This window comes from Leucoraja erinacea, chromosome 2 (assembly GCF_028641065.1).
Source record: "Leucoraja erinacea ecotype New England chromosome 2, Leri_hhj_1, whole genome shotgun sequence".
NCBI classification, from domain to species: Eukaryota; Metazoa; Chordata; class Chondrichthyes; order Rajiformes; family Rajidae; genus Leucoraja; species Leucoraja erinaceus.
In genome coordinates this window covers 113,614,603-113,632,866 of record NC_073378.1, presented here as the reverse complement: position 1 = coordinate 113,632,866, position 18,264 = coordinate 113,614,603, and the positions used below count along the sequence as shown (strand labels likewise).

The following is an 18,264-nucleotide window of genomic DNA, read 5'->3' as shown; positions in this document are numbered from 1 at the left end:
GCATGATGCCAAGTTAAACTAATCTCCGCCCGCGCATGATCCATATCCCTACTTTCCCAGCATATCCATGTGCTTATTTCACAGCATGTTAAATTCACCTCTCATATCTGCCTTTACTACCACTCCTGGCAGTGTGATCTAGGCACCCACCATCCTCTGTGTAAAATAACTTGCCCCACGCATCTCCTTTAAACTTTGCCCCTCTCATTTTACAGCTGTGCCCTTAGTCTTTGGCTCTTCGGGAAAAGGATTGTAATTGGATACCTTATCTAGTACAAAGACATTATTAGAGATAAAAGTCCATCGTAATTTACGGGATGGACCATAGTGTACTGGATTTTCATTGGTCTACATTTGACCATGAAAGCTTGCACTATGCATCTGGAGCGGTCGAATTTATTACCACATGCACAAGGCACAAAGTACAATAACATTCTTGTTTGCAGCAGCATCACAGATACATGAAGTCAGACAAAAACATTAATTATCCATGAATTCCCAAGACAGTGGAAAAAAAGACTGTTAAATAGAAACCACAACATTACACAGATGAAACTGAGGGGTTTATCTTATAGAGTTATAAAATATCATGAGAGAATAACTCGGGTGGATCTTTACCCAGGATAGGGGAATCAAGAACCAGAGGACATAGGTTTAAGGTGAGTGGGGAACAAATTAATAAGAAAACGAGGGGCAACTTTTTCACTGATATGGAATGTGTTGCCAGAGGAGATAGTTGAGGCAGGTACTTTATCAGCATTTAAAAGACACTTGGAGATAGGTATGTGGCAGGCAAATGGGACTAGCTTAGATGGGGCATCTTTGTCAGCATGGACAAAGTGGGCTGAAGGGCCTGTTTCTGTGCTGTGTGACTATGACCGTACCGTTAATACAAAACACATTCAGAAAAACAAGTCTATAATGGTGTTCAAAGTGGTCCGTGGTGTTCCATGGCTGTGGTAATTCTCAAATCACCAATTAAAGGTTTTCATGTTCTCTGCAATCTCTCCAATTTTGCTGTGGTAGGAAGGTTCGGGCCTCAGATGCTGTGTACATGATATTTTGTACAGGGATGTTACAGCATAGTTCAGGAACACAGGCTCTTGATGCTGCACAAAACTAACCTCAACTATGAACATATATGGACCGTCTTTGATTGCACTATGGACTACGTTTTCTTTTGCACTAGTATTGTATTAAAATTGAATTAAAATACTCAACTAATATTTTGATATGGTGGTGGCTTGAAGAGTTTTATATAGGCCAGTGGAAGTGTGGGGAATAGTGGGATGTGGATGAGAACAGGCAGATGAGAACAGTTTAACTTGGCATCATGCTCAGCACAAACATTGCGGGCCGAAGGGCCCGTTCCTGTGCTGTACTGTTCTATGTCAGTATTGTAGCTATTAGTAAAATGAACAATCAACACAATCTCTGCAAATGGAGATGTTTGGATATATTGTGTAGGAAAGAACTGCAGATGCTGATTTTGTATCGAAGATAGACACAAAAAGCTGGAGTAACTCAGCGGGACAGGCAGCATCTCTGGAGAGAAGGAATGGGTACGTTTCGGGTCGAGACCCATGTTCAGCCTGATTGTTTGGACGTTATTTTACACAGAGAGTGGTGGGGGCCTGGAACACATTGCATGGAGAGGTGGTGGAGGCAGATACCATAGTGTCCTTTAAGAGGCGTTTAGAGACACATGTGAGTGCGGGGAATAGAGGCAGATGGATCATGTGCAAGCTGATAACTTGGCATCCTATTCAGCACAAACATTATGGGCCGAAGGCCCCGTGCCTTGTATTGTCCTTATTAATGTATTTGTTTTGTTTATGTATTATCTGTGTCTGTTGCGTATACAGGCCTGTCATGCTGCTGCAAGTAAGAATATCGCTCCATTAACGGTACATATGACAATGAAACACTCTGGAGATGCAAACTTTTGGGAGAACACGCGGCTGGGGGGGGGTTAGTTTTGTCAATGTTTGTCACACATTTGTTTCAGTTTGTGTAACTAAATAACGTGCAGCGCCGCCCGTTGTTTGCTACACTTGCAACACATGGCGAGAGGGTGTTACGTAACATGAGGTTGGAGGCATGAATGCGGCAATGTTTGTGTACGTTCAGCGCTCTGGATGGTTTGGAATTGGCTCACAACATCTCACCGCCATTCCGTTGCAATTGCAACCCACGTTGTGGCTTGGAGAGGGGATATGTTGCTGCTGCTGCTGCTGCCTTGATGTTTTTGAGCGCTGTGTTTGATGCAGGGAGGAGTTTACAGCTGGGCTGGGTAGATTAGGGGAGGTGTGCGCGAATATTGAGACATGACGGGGCTTGGCTTTGAGTTGACACTCCAGCTTCGCCCGCTGTCGAACCCACGCTTCATTTCCTGAAACTTTTTTTTTTCCGCTCTTGCCTCCAACCGGACAGACGGATGTTTACACTCGATTTGGACCCGAGCCTAACCAGTTGCAATCTGTGCACTCTGACTGACTTTGGTGCCCGCTCGCAGATCGATAGGAAATAGCAAAGCAGGGGTGGATTAAAACACAGAATTGCCCCTTTAAAACAAAGCTCTCTCTCTCTCTCTCACACACACACACACACACACACTCAATGTGCATTTGTTTTCTTTTTGGAGAGCCTCTTGATTGGGAACTGCGATCCTCACGTGTGCAGGACGAGGAGATATTAATAAACATCTAGCAGGCGTGGAGCTGGTTTGGAGCTGGCAAGAGGACGCGGGTCGCTCCCGTGTGTGCATCGGGGAATTCAGTGCATCGCCCCCCGTGTCGGTGGTCGCTGCAGCCCGGCACAGAGACACAGAGAGAGGGAGGAGGAGGAGGTTTCAAAGCACCAGAGGACCCTCGGAAGGGGAGGCAACTTAAAGGAAGCTTCCTCGCTTCGCATCATCCACCGAGGTGTTGCGCTGCGCTGCGCCGCGCCGCTGTCAACAAGGGTTTGGCAGGTTGAAGGCTCGCCGTCTCTGCACCACCAGCCCACACATGGGAAGTACGGTCGTGGACACGGGCAAGAAGAAAGGGGGGATGAAGAGAAACAAGCGGCGTATGTTGCGCCTCAATATCCCGGTAAGATAATGGTGTTGGGTGAGACCCACCCGCCCGGGGTTAGTAATACTGATGCCTCTTAGGCCAGTGAGTGTTGGGAGTGGAGGGCTCGCTGGCCGCTGAATAAGGGGGTTGTTGGTAAAGATACTAGAGCAATAGTATATTTGGTTGTTGGTGCAAAATCCTACACGGGGGAGGGAAGGAAAGGTCTAAGAGGACCCCCACCCCCCCTAAAACACACACACACACACACACCAGCTTACCCCACACCTCACCTTTACAGGGCCAATTACACACCAGGACAACAAAGTGCTTCACATCGGGAGACCAGACCCGTCTATTAAATAAAACACATAAATCAAACCCAAGTCCATCAAAAATAGCAAAATCAGTGAGTGAAACAGACTTAACGGAACGACACGGGGTTTCGAATTGAGATGGTACTACTCTGATCTTTTTGACTGAAGATCTGAGAGGGAGAAGGAGTGAAGTAGGGAAAAACAAATTCAACATTGGAACGAAGTGACCTGCAATGGAATTTAGTAGGTGGCGTCTGAGAGTGAAATCGGAGAAACTGAATGGTTTTCATTCTTTTTTAATGCAAATTTAAAATGCAGCAGTAATTTCTACAGAGTTATTTTTTTTTTAAACACAGTGGAGGGAGTGGGTACTAATTTTCCCTTTTGAATGCAAAGCCCCTCCGGAGGGAGAGGCAGTGACCGGCTGAGTCATGTGTGAATCTTGGTGGTATGTGGGAGTGGAGGAGCAAATCCATCCGAGTTTTTACTTTCATACCAGGTATTTAAATCAAATGCCATTCCAGGGGAAGAAAGCATGCCTTAACATCCAAAGGCAACTGGGGATTGAATATTGTGGCCCTTTTTATTCATGTGTTGGAGGATGCAAGTTGTGTGGAAAGTGGGGAGCTGAAAATGAGGTGGACAATATGTAGAAACAAGGTGTGAAGACAAAGATAGACACAAAGTGGTGGAGTAACTCATAAGTTCATAAGGTATTAGGCCATTCGGCCCATCAAGTCTACTCTGCCATTCAATCATGCTTGATCAATCTTGCCCACTCAATCCCATTCTCCTGCCTTTCCCCATAACCACTGGCACCCATACTAATCAAGAATCTATCAATCTCCACCTTACAAAACAATTGACTTGGCCTCCACAGCCGTCTGTGGCAATGAATTCCACAGATTCACCACCCACTGACTAATGAAATTCCTCCTCATCTCCTTTCTAAAGGTACGACCTTTAATTCTGAGGCTATGACCTCTGGCCTGAGACTCTCCCACTAACGGAAACATCATCTCCACATCCACTCTATCCACGCCTTTCTCTATTCAGCAGATTTCACTAATAGAGGGTCAGGCAGCTTCTTTTGAGAACAAGGATTGGTGACATTTTGGGTCGGGAGCCTTCTTCAGACTGCCTGACCCGCTGTGTTACTTCGGCACTTTATGTCTATCTTACCTAGAAACAATGAACTGGTTTATAGAATAAAGGGGCACAAAAAGCTGGAGTAATTCAGCGGGTCGGGCAGCATCCCTAAAGAAGGGCCTTGACATGAAATGTTCCCAATCCATGTTCTCCAGGGATGTTGCCTGACCCGCTGAGTTACTCCAGCACTTTGTGTCTTTTTTTAAAAAATGGACAATACATTGTGCCATTATTCTCCTCCTCTAATGTGTCTCCCCTCACACTGGAGAAGGTATTTACTTAAAAGTTTGGCACTTTGGCAGAGTATCATCTGTTTTTATTTCATTTGGGCAACCATGATGCAGAGGGTAGTATTGATGCCTAAACAGTGCCCAGAGATCCTGTTTCTATCCTGACCTCGGGTGCTGTCTGTATGGAGTTTGCATGTTCTCACAGTGGGGCTTTCCTCGGGGTGCCCCACTTTCCAAAGACGGGTTTGTATGTTCTTGGTTTATTGGTCCTCCAAAATTTTCCAAATGGAATTTAAACTGCAGGTGGTGATGTTAATTGCCCTAGTGTGTAGGGAGTGGATGAGAAAGTGGAGCAATAGAGAACAGTGGGTCCAAGGTGTTCCGGTTACCTACCGCATACCAAAGACTGCAGAATAGTAGGTTAATTGACTTCAGCAACTTGTCGTAGGCTAAAACTAGTGTATGGGTGATCATTGGTTGGTTTGGGCACGGTGGGCCGAGGGTCCTGTTTTTCCAATCTGTATCTCTAAAACTAAACGAAAAAGTGTAAATGGGTGATCGGTGATCGGCGTGGAGCAGTGGACCAAAGGGCCTGTCTCTTAACTACAACAAATATTCCCTGAGGGATATGTCTGAGAGGTTGGTCATCGTTACTGTGTGTAATAGTGGTGGCTCCTAAGCAATGACCTTGCCCTATAGGGACTTTGCAGCAGCTGCATCCCTCACCAGGTAGTCCTGTGGATATGCAAGACTGCAGCACTCTGAGGTGTTGGGAAGGAACTGCAGATCCTGGTTTAGATTGAAATTAGACACAAAAAGCTGGAGTAACTCAGCGGGTCAGACAGCGTCTCTGGAGAACACTGATAGGTAACTTTTCGGGTCGGTTTGTCTCAGTGTGTACTCGTAGAACATTCATCAGAGGACCAGGCTTTTCAGCATGTCATGCCCATGCTGAATGTGATGCCAAAATAAAACAATCCCCCCCCCCCCACTGACTGCATACAATCCATCCCCCCCCCCCCCCCCCCCCCCCCCATTCACTGCATTTACAACATGGGTGCAGGCCCTTCGGCCCAGCACATCACATACTTCAAATTCCTCCATTCATATGTCTACCGATAAGCCTCTGAAACGCCGTTGCACCTGCTTCCAAAGCTGCATTGTTATTCCGCACTCCATAGGGGGAATGGGAATACAGCTGGACCTCGACAAATGCTGTCTCACCCTTATTCAGAGAGCAGATCGTAACTTTATTAAGTATCTTCATAATTTATGAATTGACGGAAGTGTAATAAAGGTTGAAGATGTGGGAGTGAAGAGTGTTTGATTGTCGTATGTACTGATGATGGAACCATTTGTCTGAGATGCAGTGTAGTACTTACTGTTAACTCCGTGTGACTGGCAACTCACTGTCTGATTCATTGTTGATATATTTTCTCGTTTTTTTTTCTGTTTTAAAATGGCATTGCATATGTTGCTTTAAAAGAGATATATTTTGATTATTGTTGCTGGCATGTCGCCAAATTAAAATTGCGCCATGTGTGAAATAATAGGAACACGTATGACGCTCTCCTAAAGTCAGTGTATACCTGCGCTCAAGTTAGACTGGACTATCATAGAACATAGAGTGATACTACACAAGAACAGGCCCTTTGGTCCACAATGTCCATGCTGAACATGTTGCCAAGTTCAACTAATTTCCTCTGCTGTCATGTGATGTCTTAAATGCCACGATTGTATCTGCTTCTACCACCACCCCTGGCTATGTGTTCCAGGTACCCACCACTCTTTTTTTAAGTCCCTCGCTCATCTTCATTTAACTTTGCCTCTGTCAACTTAAAGCAATGGCATCTCGTCTTTGACATTTTAGTTGGTGTCTGATTTTTTTTTATTATCTGTCAGATTCTTTTAACAATGTTTATTGTTAATTACTGCCACGTGGATTGTAAAGTGTACATTTCTAGAGTGGAGAATCGCAGAAAAATATAGAAGCAGAGAAATGGCCATTCAGTCCTTCTAGCCTGCTCCATTAGTCAGTACTATCATGGCAGACCCGTTAATCCACGTGTTATCTATTCCATGATATTGAAAGCCAATATTGTCAAGTTTTGCTCAGCTCAAATTAGAAAAAGCGGGAAAAACTCAGGAGGTCAGGCGGCATCTGTGAAAAGTGAATGTTTCAGATGGACGATTATTTGTCAGAACTGGGAAGATATCACTTATGTTAGAACATGCATGATATTGCCTTGAATGTCATCAGCCATGCATGATTTTGCCCTGAATGTCTTGGACCAGGTGTTATTTTGCCTTGAATGGCATGCTACAAGTGTTTTTTTATTTTCTTTCACATTTTTCTCTCCTCTTCACTCTTGCCCCACATGTTAGCTCATGATTTCATTTTACTGCTTCACATGTTGACTGATCGCTGCATTTCTTTGAGTATCTTTGGCTGCAATTCAAAGGCATTTCTGTTGGCTGGAGAGCTCTGAGATAGCCTGAAAATTAGAGAGGACCGTGATCAACACTTCTTTTTCACTTGTTTATGGGTTAGAAGCAAACAAAATATTCCTGGGCCAGATGCCACTTGTGTCCTGAGGCTGGAGGGGGTGGAGGAAATCTACAGGATACAGACTGTAGTAATCACATATTTGTTCGGTCTAGTAATTGAGATTAGAAACTGGCAATATAATTCCAGTGTTTAAACCATGATAAATTAAACCTGGTTAACTATAACTACATGAATTAGTCAATGATTCTTTACAATCACATGTACTGAGATATGGTGAAGTTCTTTTTTTTGCGTTCAGTTCAGTGTTACTATACATAAACGCAATCCCAGATTAAGTACAAAGTTTAGATTAGTTTAGAGATACAGTGTGGAAACGGGCCCTTCGGCCTCTGACCACGATCACCCGCATGCCAATTCCATCCTACACACTAGAGAGACAATTTACAGAAGACAATTTTAACCTACAAACTTGCATGTCTTTGGAATGTGGAAGCAAACTGGAACACTCGAAGAAAATCCACATGGTCACATGGAGAATGTACGAACTCTGTACAGACAGCGGCTGTAGTCAGGATGGAACCCGGGTCCCTGGTGCTGTAAGGCAGAGCTCTACCGCTGTGCCGCCCGCCCAAAGTATATAGAAATAACCCACTGAGGCCACATACCAGAGTAACCCAGGTTTTTAATGCCATTTTCAAAGTCCAAACTGCAGCTGGCCTTAAAGGGCGTCACCTCGAAATAACAGAATGTAATAAAACTTTGCTATGAAGGATGTTATGTGAGATTCTGACCACTAATGACTTGGTAAGAAATGTGAATAACAGAATCTTTAAAATGGACAAATCTTTCACTATTGGGTATGTTATAAAACTACAGGGAAATGGCCCTTTGGCCCATCTCGTCCATGCTAACCAAGATGTCCATTTATGCCCGCCCCATTTGCCAGTATCCCTCTTCCAGAAATCCAAATACACCGAGATACATTGAAGTAGAAACAATGCAAATATAAAGCAGAATGTGGAATTCGGTGAGAAATTGGATTAAAAGTGAGTCAGACTGGAGCAGTGACTGAGGGGCCTGAATGCCAAGCATGTTTGGAGTAAATACAGAAACTGAACAGTGTGCCAGCATACCAGATGGTAGTTGACCTGTGAAATGATGATGTCTCAGATCAATCTTCATATATTTGGGCACCACATCAAATATTCTTTTTGTTCCATTCCATTGAAAAAGAATCCAGGACTGACGTAGTCTCATACTGTCCTAACGCTAATTGAGACGCAAGGAGCTGCAGAGGCTGGAATCTGGAGAAAAGCACAAAGTTGTGGAGGAACACAGCGGGTCAGGCAGCATCGGTGGAGGAATTTCTTTAGCCAGGGGGTGGTGAATCTGTGGAATTCACTGTTACAGATGTGGCGGAGTGGGTTTTTTTTTGTCATTGGGCTTTTTTTTAAAGCGGAGATCAATAGCGGCTCTTGATTAGCAAGGGTGCCAACGGTTACAGGAAAAAGGCAGGAGAATGGGGTTGTGTGAGAGAAATAGATCAGTCATGATCGAATGGTGGAGCAGACTTGATGAGCCGAATGACTTAATTCTGCTCCCATGTCTTATGATCGCTGGGGGGAATCATCATCATCATCGGCGGTGCGTGGTGGTCACTCGAAACGAGTATGACTGTCCTCTTTTGGGAAGACACCTGTGCGTGACTTTGTTTAACGTGGGGAGACTGGTGGGGACGGTCCTTGAGATCAGGGGTGCACAGACAGCCACCACACTAAGGTTCCTTGTCAGATCTGGGCCAGGCCAAATCTCCCCATTCAAAGCGAGGTGGCATGGAGTGCCCAAGACCACAGTGCGCACCAGGGCGGGGACCCGTGGTTTGCTGCTGCAGCCTGCCATCCGCCGGCGGCGGATGAGCCGTTGTGACACTAGCCACTGAAGTCAGCCATCATCCTCCGCCTGTTCCACCGTTGAGGTCTTGGTTGGATTGCTCTTTGTCAGAGACCTCCCCCTCGACCTTACCGCCATGGGTGGTCCTACCAGGAGCATAACTCCAGACGGCATCGCTCTCAGGATCTCAGGACCACACAAGCTTCTCCACCACGACAAGGTGACAAAAGGAACGTATGGGCAGAATCTGAAGAAGGATGTCGCTTACCCATTCATTCCACAGATGCTGCCTGATCTACTGAGTTACTTCAGCACTTAGTTTTTATCCTTATTCTAATTCTTAATGAAAGAAATTGTCACCAGAATTATAATGATCTAACTATAACATTACAACAAATTGGAGAAATAGCATGAATGGAGGATGGGGTTAATCTGATACATCTTATACATCTGATGAGTAAATGTTTCAAAAAATATTATTACCTATTGAATTCTGTAAGAGTAGGTTCCGGGATGAAGATTCTGGGATATTGTATAAAGACTGCATCACACACGGAATTGTACTTCAATGAACACAGAGGGTGGTGGGTATATATGGAACGAGCTGGAAGTGAAGGTAGTTGAGGCAGGTATTATAACAACATTTAAAAGACATTTGGACTGGTACATGGATAGGAAAAGTTAAGAGGGATATGGGCCAAACATGGAAAGACGGGACTAGTGTAGATAGGGCATCTTGGGCGGCATGGAAAACTTGAACCAAAGTGTCTGTTTCCATGCTCTTTGACTCTGACTGTATGACTAATGAAAAGGAAGCTCATAGATATATTGACGCTGTGCCAAACATGAGGAAATCATTGAGAGGATTTAAAAGGTCAGCGTTTATCAGGCACAGGGCATACTTGTCATATATTCAATAGTCAAGTTGAATATGTTGCAGATAATTTCTGTATACATGTAGGTTTGTATCCACTTTTAATCTTGAAAGGCAAAAGAAACTGCAGAAGCTGGTTTATAAAATTAGACACATGTGCTGGAGTAACTCAGCTGCCCAAGCAACATCTCTGGAGAACATGGATTCCAAAGGGTTCCGACTCAAAACATCAGCCATCCATGTTCTCCAGGGATGCTGCCTAACCCACTAAGTTACTCCATCAGTATTTTTTAATATAAAGACACACACACACACGCGCATGCGTGTGTATGTGTGTTTGCCTGATATACACAGACGTATGGCAGGGCTGCCAACTCTCACGCTTTGAGCGTGAGCGTCACGCATTTCAGCCAATTCTAACGCCCTCACGCTGATGACAGAATTCTCACGCTGTCTTCAGTCCCTGCACAGCTCCGCTAAAGGGCCATTGCTGCACAGTTTGTCTCTTTGCACCACATGAAGCGATCTGTACGGTCTGGGGAAGCGAGTCGGTTGGCGGCTGTGAGTGACGTTGCGTTTCTTCTCTTCTTTCTTGTTGGATGTGCAGCCGCCGACAACATGAAGCAGGCGGAGATGGAACTAACCAGGTGAATCAGTTGTAAAACATGGGGGGGGAGGGGGGACCACAATGAGGCCAAACATCTAGGACAGGGTTTGGCAACCTACGGCACACGGGCCGAATCCGGCCCGTAACCCGAAAAACTGTTTTTCTCAATTCGTTTTCGCTGGGTCGGGGCAGGCGAGCCGACCTGGGAATTGCAGTCAGTCCCTGGGATGCGAGTTGATCTGGGAACTGCAGCCAGTGCTTGGGATGCGAGCTGATCTGGGAACTGCAGCCAATCCCTGGGCACACAGAATGCCAACTTGATTATTATGGACAAATTGGGCCAGCCATGTACATGTTGTAAAGCTCTGACTCTATGCAGATCTGAATGAGCTTAGAATGACCATTTAAGCAAAATTGCCCCCACTTTTCCCATTTTGATTCTTGAGATTAATATCCCTTTGCTCTGTTAACAGCGTTAAAGTACTTATGAGGTCGAGTCAGGAAAGGGTACATGTTATTTTTTTTTTTAGTTTGCTTTAATTTGTTAGTTGATTGTTGGTTGACTGCCATAATTTCTGAAATGGTCTTAAAGTAACTTAACTGTTATAAAGCAGTAATAAGTGATTTTTGTCCAAGCAATTGGAACTTGCATAAAATGTTTGCATTAGCAGCAGGACTGCCAACTCTCACGCATTGAGCGTCAAGAGTCACGCATTTCACAAAATTCTCACGCTCTCACGCTGATCACAAATTTCTCACGCTCAAAAAACTGCAGGTGCTGGAAGTTCAAAATAAAGCAAAAAATGTTTTAGAGGTGAGTAAAAACCATGAGGGGAATATAAGGTCTTTTTCCCGGGATATGTGATTCAAGAACAAGAGGGCATTGGTTTAAAACAGGGCTGTCAAACTACCAGCCTGCGGGATGATTTTGGGGGGAAAAAAAAGTTGTTTAGTTTCTCCCGTGCAGATGGTGTGATAGGTGAGACACGGCGGTGGTCCCAGCACTAACCACCCCCCCCTTCCCCCCCGAGGCACGGCACAAACCTCCCACCCTCACCTCCGGCGGCTCTTTGTCCGTCGGCCGCTCTGTCCACACCCCATGGAGTTTTAACCCCGACCCGGAGCCAGGAGCGGACCGGGTGAGTGGGTTTGTCGGTGCTGCCTCCGGAACCGCGGGGAAGAATCTCCGGCTAAGGCTCCGCTCAGCTCCGATGCCCGACCCCCGGGTCACTGACCCTCACCTCCCCCGGACCCCAGCTGGACAAGGAGCTCCTGGGCCGGCCCGCATTCCTGGGGGAGGGGGGAGGGAAACGCTCCCCGGACATGGCCAAGTCTCCGCTCACTCCGGATGTTGCGGCCGCTTCACTGACACACACAAGATTTAAAGGGATATAGGCCAAATGCGGATAAATTGGCCTAGTTTAGATGGGGCATCTTTGACCTGCATGAATAAGTTGGGATGAAGGTCCTGTTTCCATGCTGTAAGACTATGACACAGTGTAGAAAGGGTGCAATTGTTCTGGCGAGGATGCAAGGGCGATTTATAAAGATTTTGGCAGGGCTGGAATTTATTTTTCATTTTGAAGAATGTGTTCCCTGCAGCAAAGGAGGTGAAGATAAAACTTAGTTGAGGTGAATAATATTATGAGAATAGGACCTATTTTGCTTAAGAAATAGTGTAGGAAGGAATTATTGATGCTGGTTTAAACTGAAGATAGACACCAATAACTAGAAAAACTCAGCAGGACAGGCAGCATCTCTGGAGAGAAAGAATGGGTGATGTTTCAAGTCGAGAACTTCAGACTGAAGAGGTTGAAAACCAGCCATAAAACACAATGACTGGAGATGTGTGTTATCCAACTAAGGGCAGAAATCAGAATCATGTGTTCATCTTTATTGACGTGACACCATAATAAAATATATTACAGAATAAATAATTTAATGGGGTGGCAAGGTGGCGAAGTGGTAGAGTTCCTGACTTACCACCACATGGGTTTTCTCTGGATATTCCGGTTTCTCCCATATCCAAAAGAAGTGCAGGTTTGTAGGTTAATTGGCTTCTGTAAATTGTCCCTGGCGTGATGGATGGAACTGGTGTATGATAGATTGCTGTTCGTTGTGGACTTAGTGGGCTGAAGGGCCTGTTTCCATATATATTTTTTACATATATATCTTAATTTCATTGAACCATATATGATTGAATATGTGACATTATTTTTGTCTTGTTTCTATAGTCAAAGGGTAAGGTTGATTGATTTATTTGTGCAGAACAGCAATGGAAGTCCGACTCTTGCCTTGTTTCTCTGTTTTTCTCTATATATATGCATAACAGCATGAATATAATCTGATATCCATACATGAATATAGGCATTCATGTGCTGCACCTGTTGATCAGAGCCTGGCTCTATTGTGGAATGTAATTAGGAATGTAATTTAGCCTAACCTTATTCATGCCTAATCCAATTTAAAGCATAAATGTTGCATTCAAGTGTAAGTTAAAAGACTCGCTACAGTATGCACCAGATTGCACAATTTCAAGCTGAAAAATGCAAAAGCTCCCTACCATGGGAGGGGGGACACCCCCCTTCCACACCCTCCCCCCCCCCCCCCCCCCCCCCCCCCCCCCCCCCCTCCCCCCCCCCCCCCCCCCCGCTTCTTCCACACACCACCCTCCCCCCCCCCCTTGCTCGCTACACTCCATCGCAATTTCTCACTCTCAACTCTCAACCAATGTTGCCAGCCCTGCGTATGCATACATTTCTGTGTGTGTATATGAATAATTCTCCAAGCAAATCCTCATGATACTTATATTGATCCTAATAGCTGCCTTGGGCTCTGTCTCTCGGAGTCTCAATCCATTTTGTGACAAGATAAGTGCTGCTCCACTGTGAATGTATGAGTGCCTCGTATAAAGATACCAGAATGCTTTATTTACTGAGTATATTTCCAAGAAATACATTTGTTTCCACTAAGGTTGGGCGTAAAGTAAAAGTAGTGGGCTATTTTCCTGTTGTGATTTTTTTTCCTTATTCATTGGCATGTCATGGAGGCTGCTGGCAATTTCTATTCACATCATTAATTGTCCCTTGATCTGAGTGATTTGCAAGACTCTGTCAGCGGAGAGTAAACGGTCAAGCACATTGCTGGAGTTAGAACAAAGCTAAAGAGCAACAACCTGCCTTAAATAGCAGGACTAAACCAGCTTTGTCCTTATGACAATCTGATACTAGAAATTTAATTTTAGCCTTTTCATTAAATAAATTTACTGCGATGGTGAGACTTGAACTTGTCTTTCTGGATCAATTGCTTTATTTTATACATACATTTCTGTCGGACTCTTTACTAGGCCTGCCTTTGTTGGAGTTGCAACAAAGTCCAAGGCCTTACTTCCATGTATTGGATGACATCTGCCGTTTATCAGCTGATTCAGTTTCCCACATCATGGTTGCTGAACCCGTTTCTACTAACTTTGTAAATTTGAACGGTCTGGAAGTCCCCCTATTCTTGTTCTTCTGAGATGCTGCGTGACCCGCTGAGTTACTCCGACACTTTGCCTCTTTCCTTAATTGCTGAAGATGGAAGCCACGATCTCCTTTGTCAAGAATGAATTTTCCGCATGAATTTTTTAAATTCTGGTCCTTTTGTCCGGGCAGATTCTTTCATGGCTTGTGTCATTCTCCGTCTCCTTGCTTTACAAATACTGGATTGTCCCCCCTCAGCTCTCTGGCTCTCAATCCCTCGTGTTTTAACGCACGGTTCAAACCATGGCCACTAAGTTGAAGTGATAGACTAGGGGTGGCCACAGTGACGTAGCTGTGGGGTTACTGCCTCACAGCTCCAGAGACCCAGGTTCTATCCTGAATACAGGTGCTGTCTGTACGGAGTTTGTATGTTCTCCCTGTGACCGCACAGGTTTTTTCCAGGTACTCCTGTTTCCTCCCACACTCCCAAAAAGCACAAGTTTGTAGGTTAATTGGCATCGGGAATACTGTGTAGGATAGAGCTAGTATATGGGGAGATTGTCAGTCGGTGTGGACTCAGTGGGCTGAAGGGCCTGTTTCCATGCTGTAAGTCAGAAACGCTATAGGTGCTTTGTTTAAGATAAACAGTAAATTTTGTTTAACAGCAGATTAAAAACAAACCCTTGCAGCAGTGAACCCACGGGGTGAGAAATTGCCCGGGGGCATGTTCATCCATCCAGCTGTTACCCGCTCTTGGCATTGTGCCTGGGGAAGAGACAGGAAAGTGTGACTGCTTTCACTCACTGCATTGAAGCAGCAATTGATAAATGGGATGAGTCATCCAGCCACTTTCCTTCAAAATCTTTCCAGCAGTGCTAGCCATTGCATTGTCATTCCACAGACACTTGTACCACACAATTGTGATGCTTCTGCACCCAAGGTCATTGCATGCTTTTAGTTTAATTTAGAGATGCAGCGCGGAAACGGGCCCTTTGGCCCACCGAGCCCGCACCGACCAGCGATCCCGCATGCCAACACTGTCCTGCACACCAGGGACAATTATCAATTTTACCAAAGCCAATTAACCTACAAACCTGTACGCCTGGATTGTGGGAGGAAACCGGAGCTCCCGGAGAAAGCCCACGCAGGTCACAGAGAGAACAGTACAGCCAGCACCAACAATTGCAGGAAGATTATTCCCGATGTTGGAGAAGTCCAGAACTAGGGGTCACAGTTTAAGGATAAGAGGGAAATCTTTTAAGACCGAGATGAGAAAATCATTTTTCACACAGAGAGTGGTGAATCTGTGGAATTCTCTGCCACAGAAGGTAGTTGAGGCCAGTTCATTGGCTATATTTAAGAGGGAGTTAGATGTGTCCCTTGTGGCTAAAGGGATCAGGGGGTATGGAGAGAAGGCAGGGATGGGATACTGAGTTGGATGATCAGCCATGATCATATTGAATGGCAATGCAGGCTCGATGGGTCGAATGGCCTACTCCTGCACCTAATTTCTATGTTTCTGTGTAATGAGGATCGAACCCAGATCTCTGGCGCTGTCGGCAGCAACTCTACCGCTGCGCCATCCGTGCTGTTCTACAGCAAGCTATGCTATCTGCTTGTAAATGAACTATCTAACTTTATCCATTTGTTTTATTCACCTTCTCCTCCGATTCCTCTGCTGCTGCCTGGCGCTAATCTCCTATAGCCCCACAACCCACTGAGATGTGGAAGCAATGGAACTGCAGGTGCAAGATTACCCAAAAAAAGGACACGCCCTGCTGGAGTAACTCAGCAGGTCAGGCAGCATCTCTGGAGAATATGGAAAGATGACATTTTGGGTCCTTTTGTCTTTCACCTGTTGTTTCATCGCTGGCCTTTGCCTACCATCTGCCTATCACCACCCACACCCCCCTTACTCTTTGTTAACCTTTACCTGTCAGGGTTTGTGCTGCACTTCCTCTCTTCCAGCTTTAATTCCCTCACACTCAGTCTGAAGGGCCCTGACCCGCAATGTCACCTTTCCATGGTCTCCAGAAATGCTGCCTGCCCACTGAGTTACTCCAGCACCTTATGTCCTTTTTTTACAATCCACTGAGTTGTCTAGTTTTTACCTCATTCGCATTGCCCCTCAGCTCAAGGTCCATTTTCCATCCATTAACTTGCTTCTGAGAAGCTGCTGCTTGAGAAGCTGCTGCTTAACAAACCATTGCTCTTGTGATTTTTGACTTTAGAATATGTGGAAACAGGACCACTGAGTCCGCACCGACCAGCAATCACCCCGTGCGCTAGCACTACCCTGCACACTCAGGACAGTTTACAATTTTAATTGAAGCCAATTAACCTCCAAACCTGTACATCTTTGGAATGTGGGCGGAAACCAGAGATCCCGGAGAGAACCCTCCCGTTCACGGGGAGAACGTGCAAACTCTGTACAGACAGCACCCGTAGTCAGGATCGAACCCGGTTCTCTGGCGCTGTATGGCAGCAGCTCGACTGCTGTGCTGCCCCTGTGACTCGCCACCTCCTCCATTATTATCAGCAGATTCAAATTCCTGGGCGTTAACATTGTGGGTGACCTGCCCTGGGCTCCGGCATGTAGATGTAATCATGGAGAAGGTGTGCCACTGCCTTTATTTAATTAAAACTTAAAAGTTTGATGTGTCGCCGAATATTCTTAAAAGCTTCGACAGATGTAAAGTTTGGGAAGTTTCCCGACTGGTTGCATCATGGCCAGGTATGGCAATTCCAAAGCACAGAAGCACACATCTTGGCATCATAGTTGGCATAGACATGGTGGGCACAGGGGCTGTTCCTGTACTGTACTGTACTATTCCATCCTCTGACTTCCCATATACAGTTGCCATTAACCTTTTGGACACTATAGTAATCTTTTCTACTTTGTCATTGTGATCATCCATTTATGTGAAGGAATTGACAGAGTCTGAGAGTAGATCTAATAGTTTATTGAAGCATCATTCTACATTGAAATTTGTAGTCTAGGGAAGGAATGTCCAAGAAATTGTGGGAGGTTGTTGGAAGGAGGCGTATTGTGGGAAGCTGATGTGCCTTGACTTGCCAAGATCAGTCGCGCTGACATGTCAAATAACTTTTCTTACAAGTGTTTCATTCACTGCTAAGTTAAAAAAAAGAATTTGCTAAGTTCTTAGAAACATAGCCAAGTACTTTATTAAGGAAAATTGACATATTATTATGAGAAGGACAAAAGAATGGAAGTTAGTAGGATTCTTAGCACTTGTGGAGATGGTAAAATGCATTCATCAATTTTTCGTATTGTTACTTGTAAATTGGGACAATGGCCCAGAAGGCTCTTAGTAATATTTGTGATCTCTTAGATCTCCTTATGACTCTGGTCAGCAATCTTCAGCTGGTAACCAAGTGCAGATTTACTGCAGGAGTTGAAGTATAGAATAACTTAATTTATTAATAATTACCTTACCTTCAGTAATAAAATCAGATACTGCTAGTAGCAATGTTACAAAATTTTGAGATTTAAAAAAATCAAGTCTTTAATTTATCCCATCAGATAAAGCATTAAAAGAAGTTTAATTTGACACCTAATTCACTTTCATATCTTCAGTATTAAAAAGGTTATGGCCATTTTCATACTCGGAAATTAGCATCTTGTTCCCTATTGCTTTTTCATTGACTTAACACAAAAGCTGTGATCGAGAACAGTCAAAAGCCCATAACTTTCTTAAAAATTATGAGAACTGAAATAAATTTTCAGTTATTATAGATTGAAGCATTCTGAAACAAATATGAAACAATCTTACTTAGATGACTTGAAATTAAAGCATATAATTAGTTAGTTACCTAATTATAGCTAATTACAAAATTCAATTACTAGATCTAAACATGTATCCATTTCTTAAGAATAGATTAACATTTTTAAATAGCCTAAGTGTCCAAATAACATTCACACAAGAATTCACAATATAACATAATTTGTCTTTTGTCCTCCTCTGCTGGACTCTGAATTTCTCCCAGTCCTCTGGTAGGCTGCTTGTTCTGGCTAATTTGTACGCTTCATCTTTTGTTTCGATACTATCCCTGATTTCCATTGTTATCCACGGATGCACTACCTTCCCTGATTTATTCTTTTGCCAAACTGGGATGAACACTTGTTGTAGTTCATCCATGCAGTTTTTAAACG

General features: G+C 44.5%; 1 protein-coding gene across 3 annotated transcripts in view; it reads left to right on the top strand.

Annotated features, from left to right (window-relative positions):
• Positions 1–18,264, top strand: part of LOC129714375 (5'-AMP-activated protein kinase subunit gamma-2) — a 376,688-nt gene that overhangs the window by 36,820 nt on the left and 321,604 nt on the right. Inside the window, exon 1 of one of the 3 annotated variants that reach the window (XM_055663941.1) lies at positions 2,586–3,092. The exons of 1 other annotated variant lie outside the window; for it this stretch is intronic. In XM_055663941.1, the coding sequence (XP_055519916.1) occupies positions 3,009–3,092 (84 nt within the window). In that variant the 5' untranslated portion in view covers positions 2,586–3,008. Of the gene's footprint in view, positions 1–2,585; positions 3,093–18,264 lie in introns of those variants that run through there. One more of the 3 variants, XM_055663949.1, reaches the window with a different exon arrangement.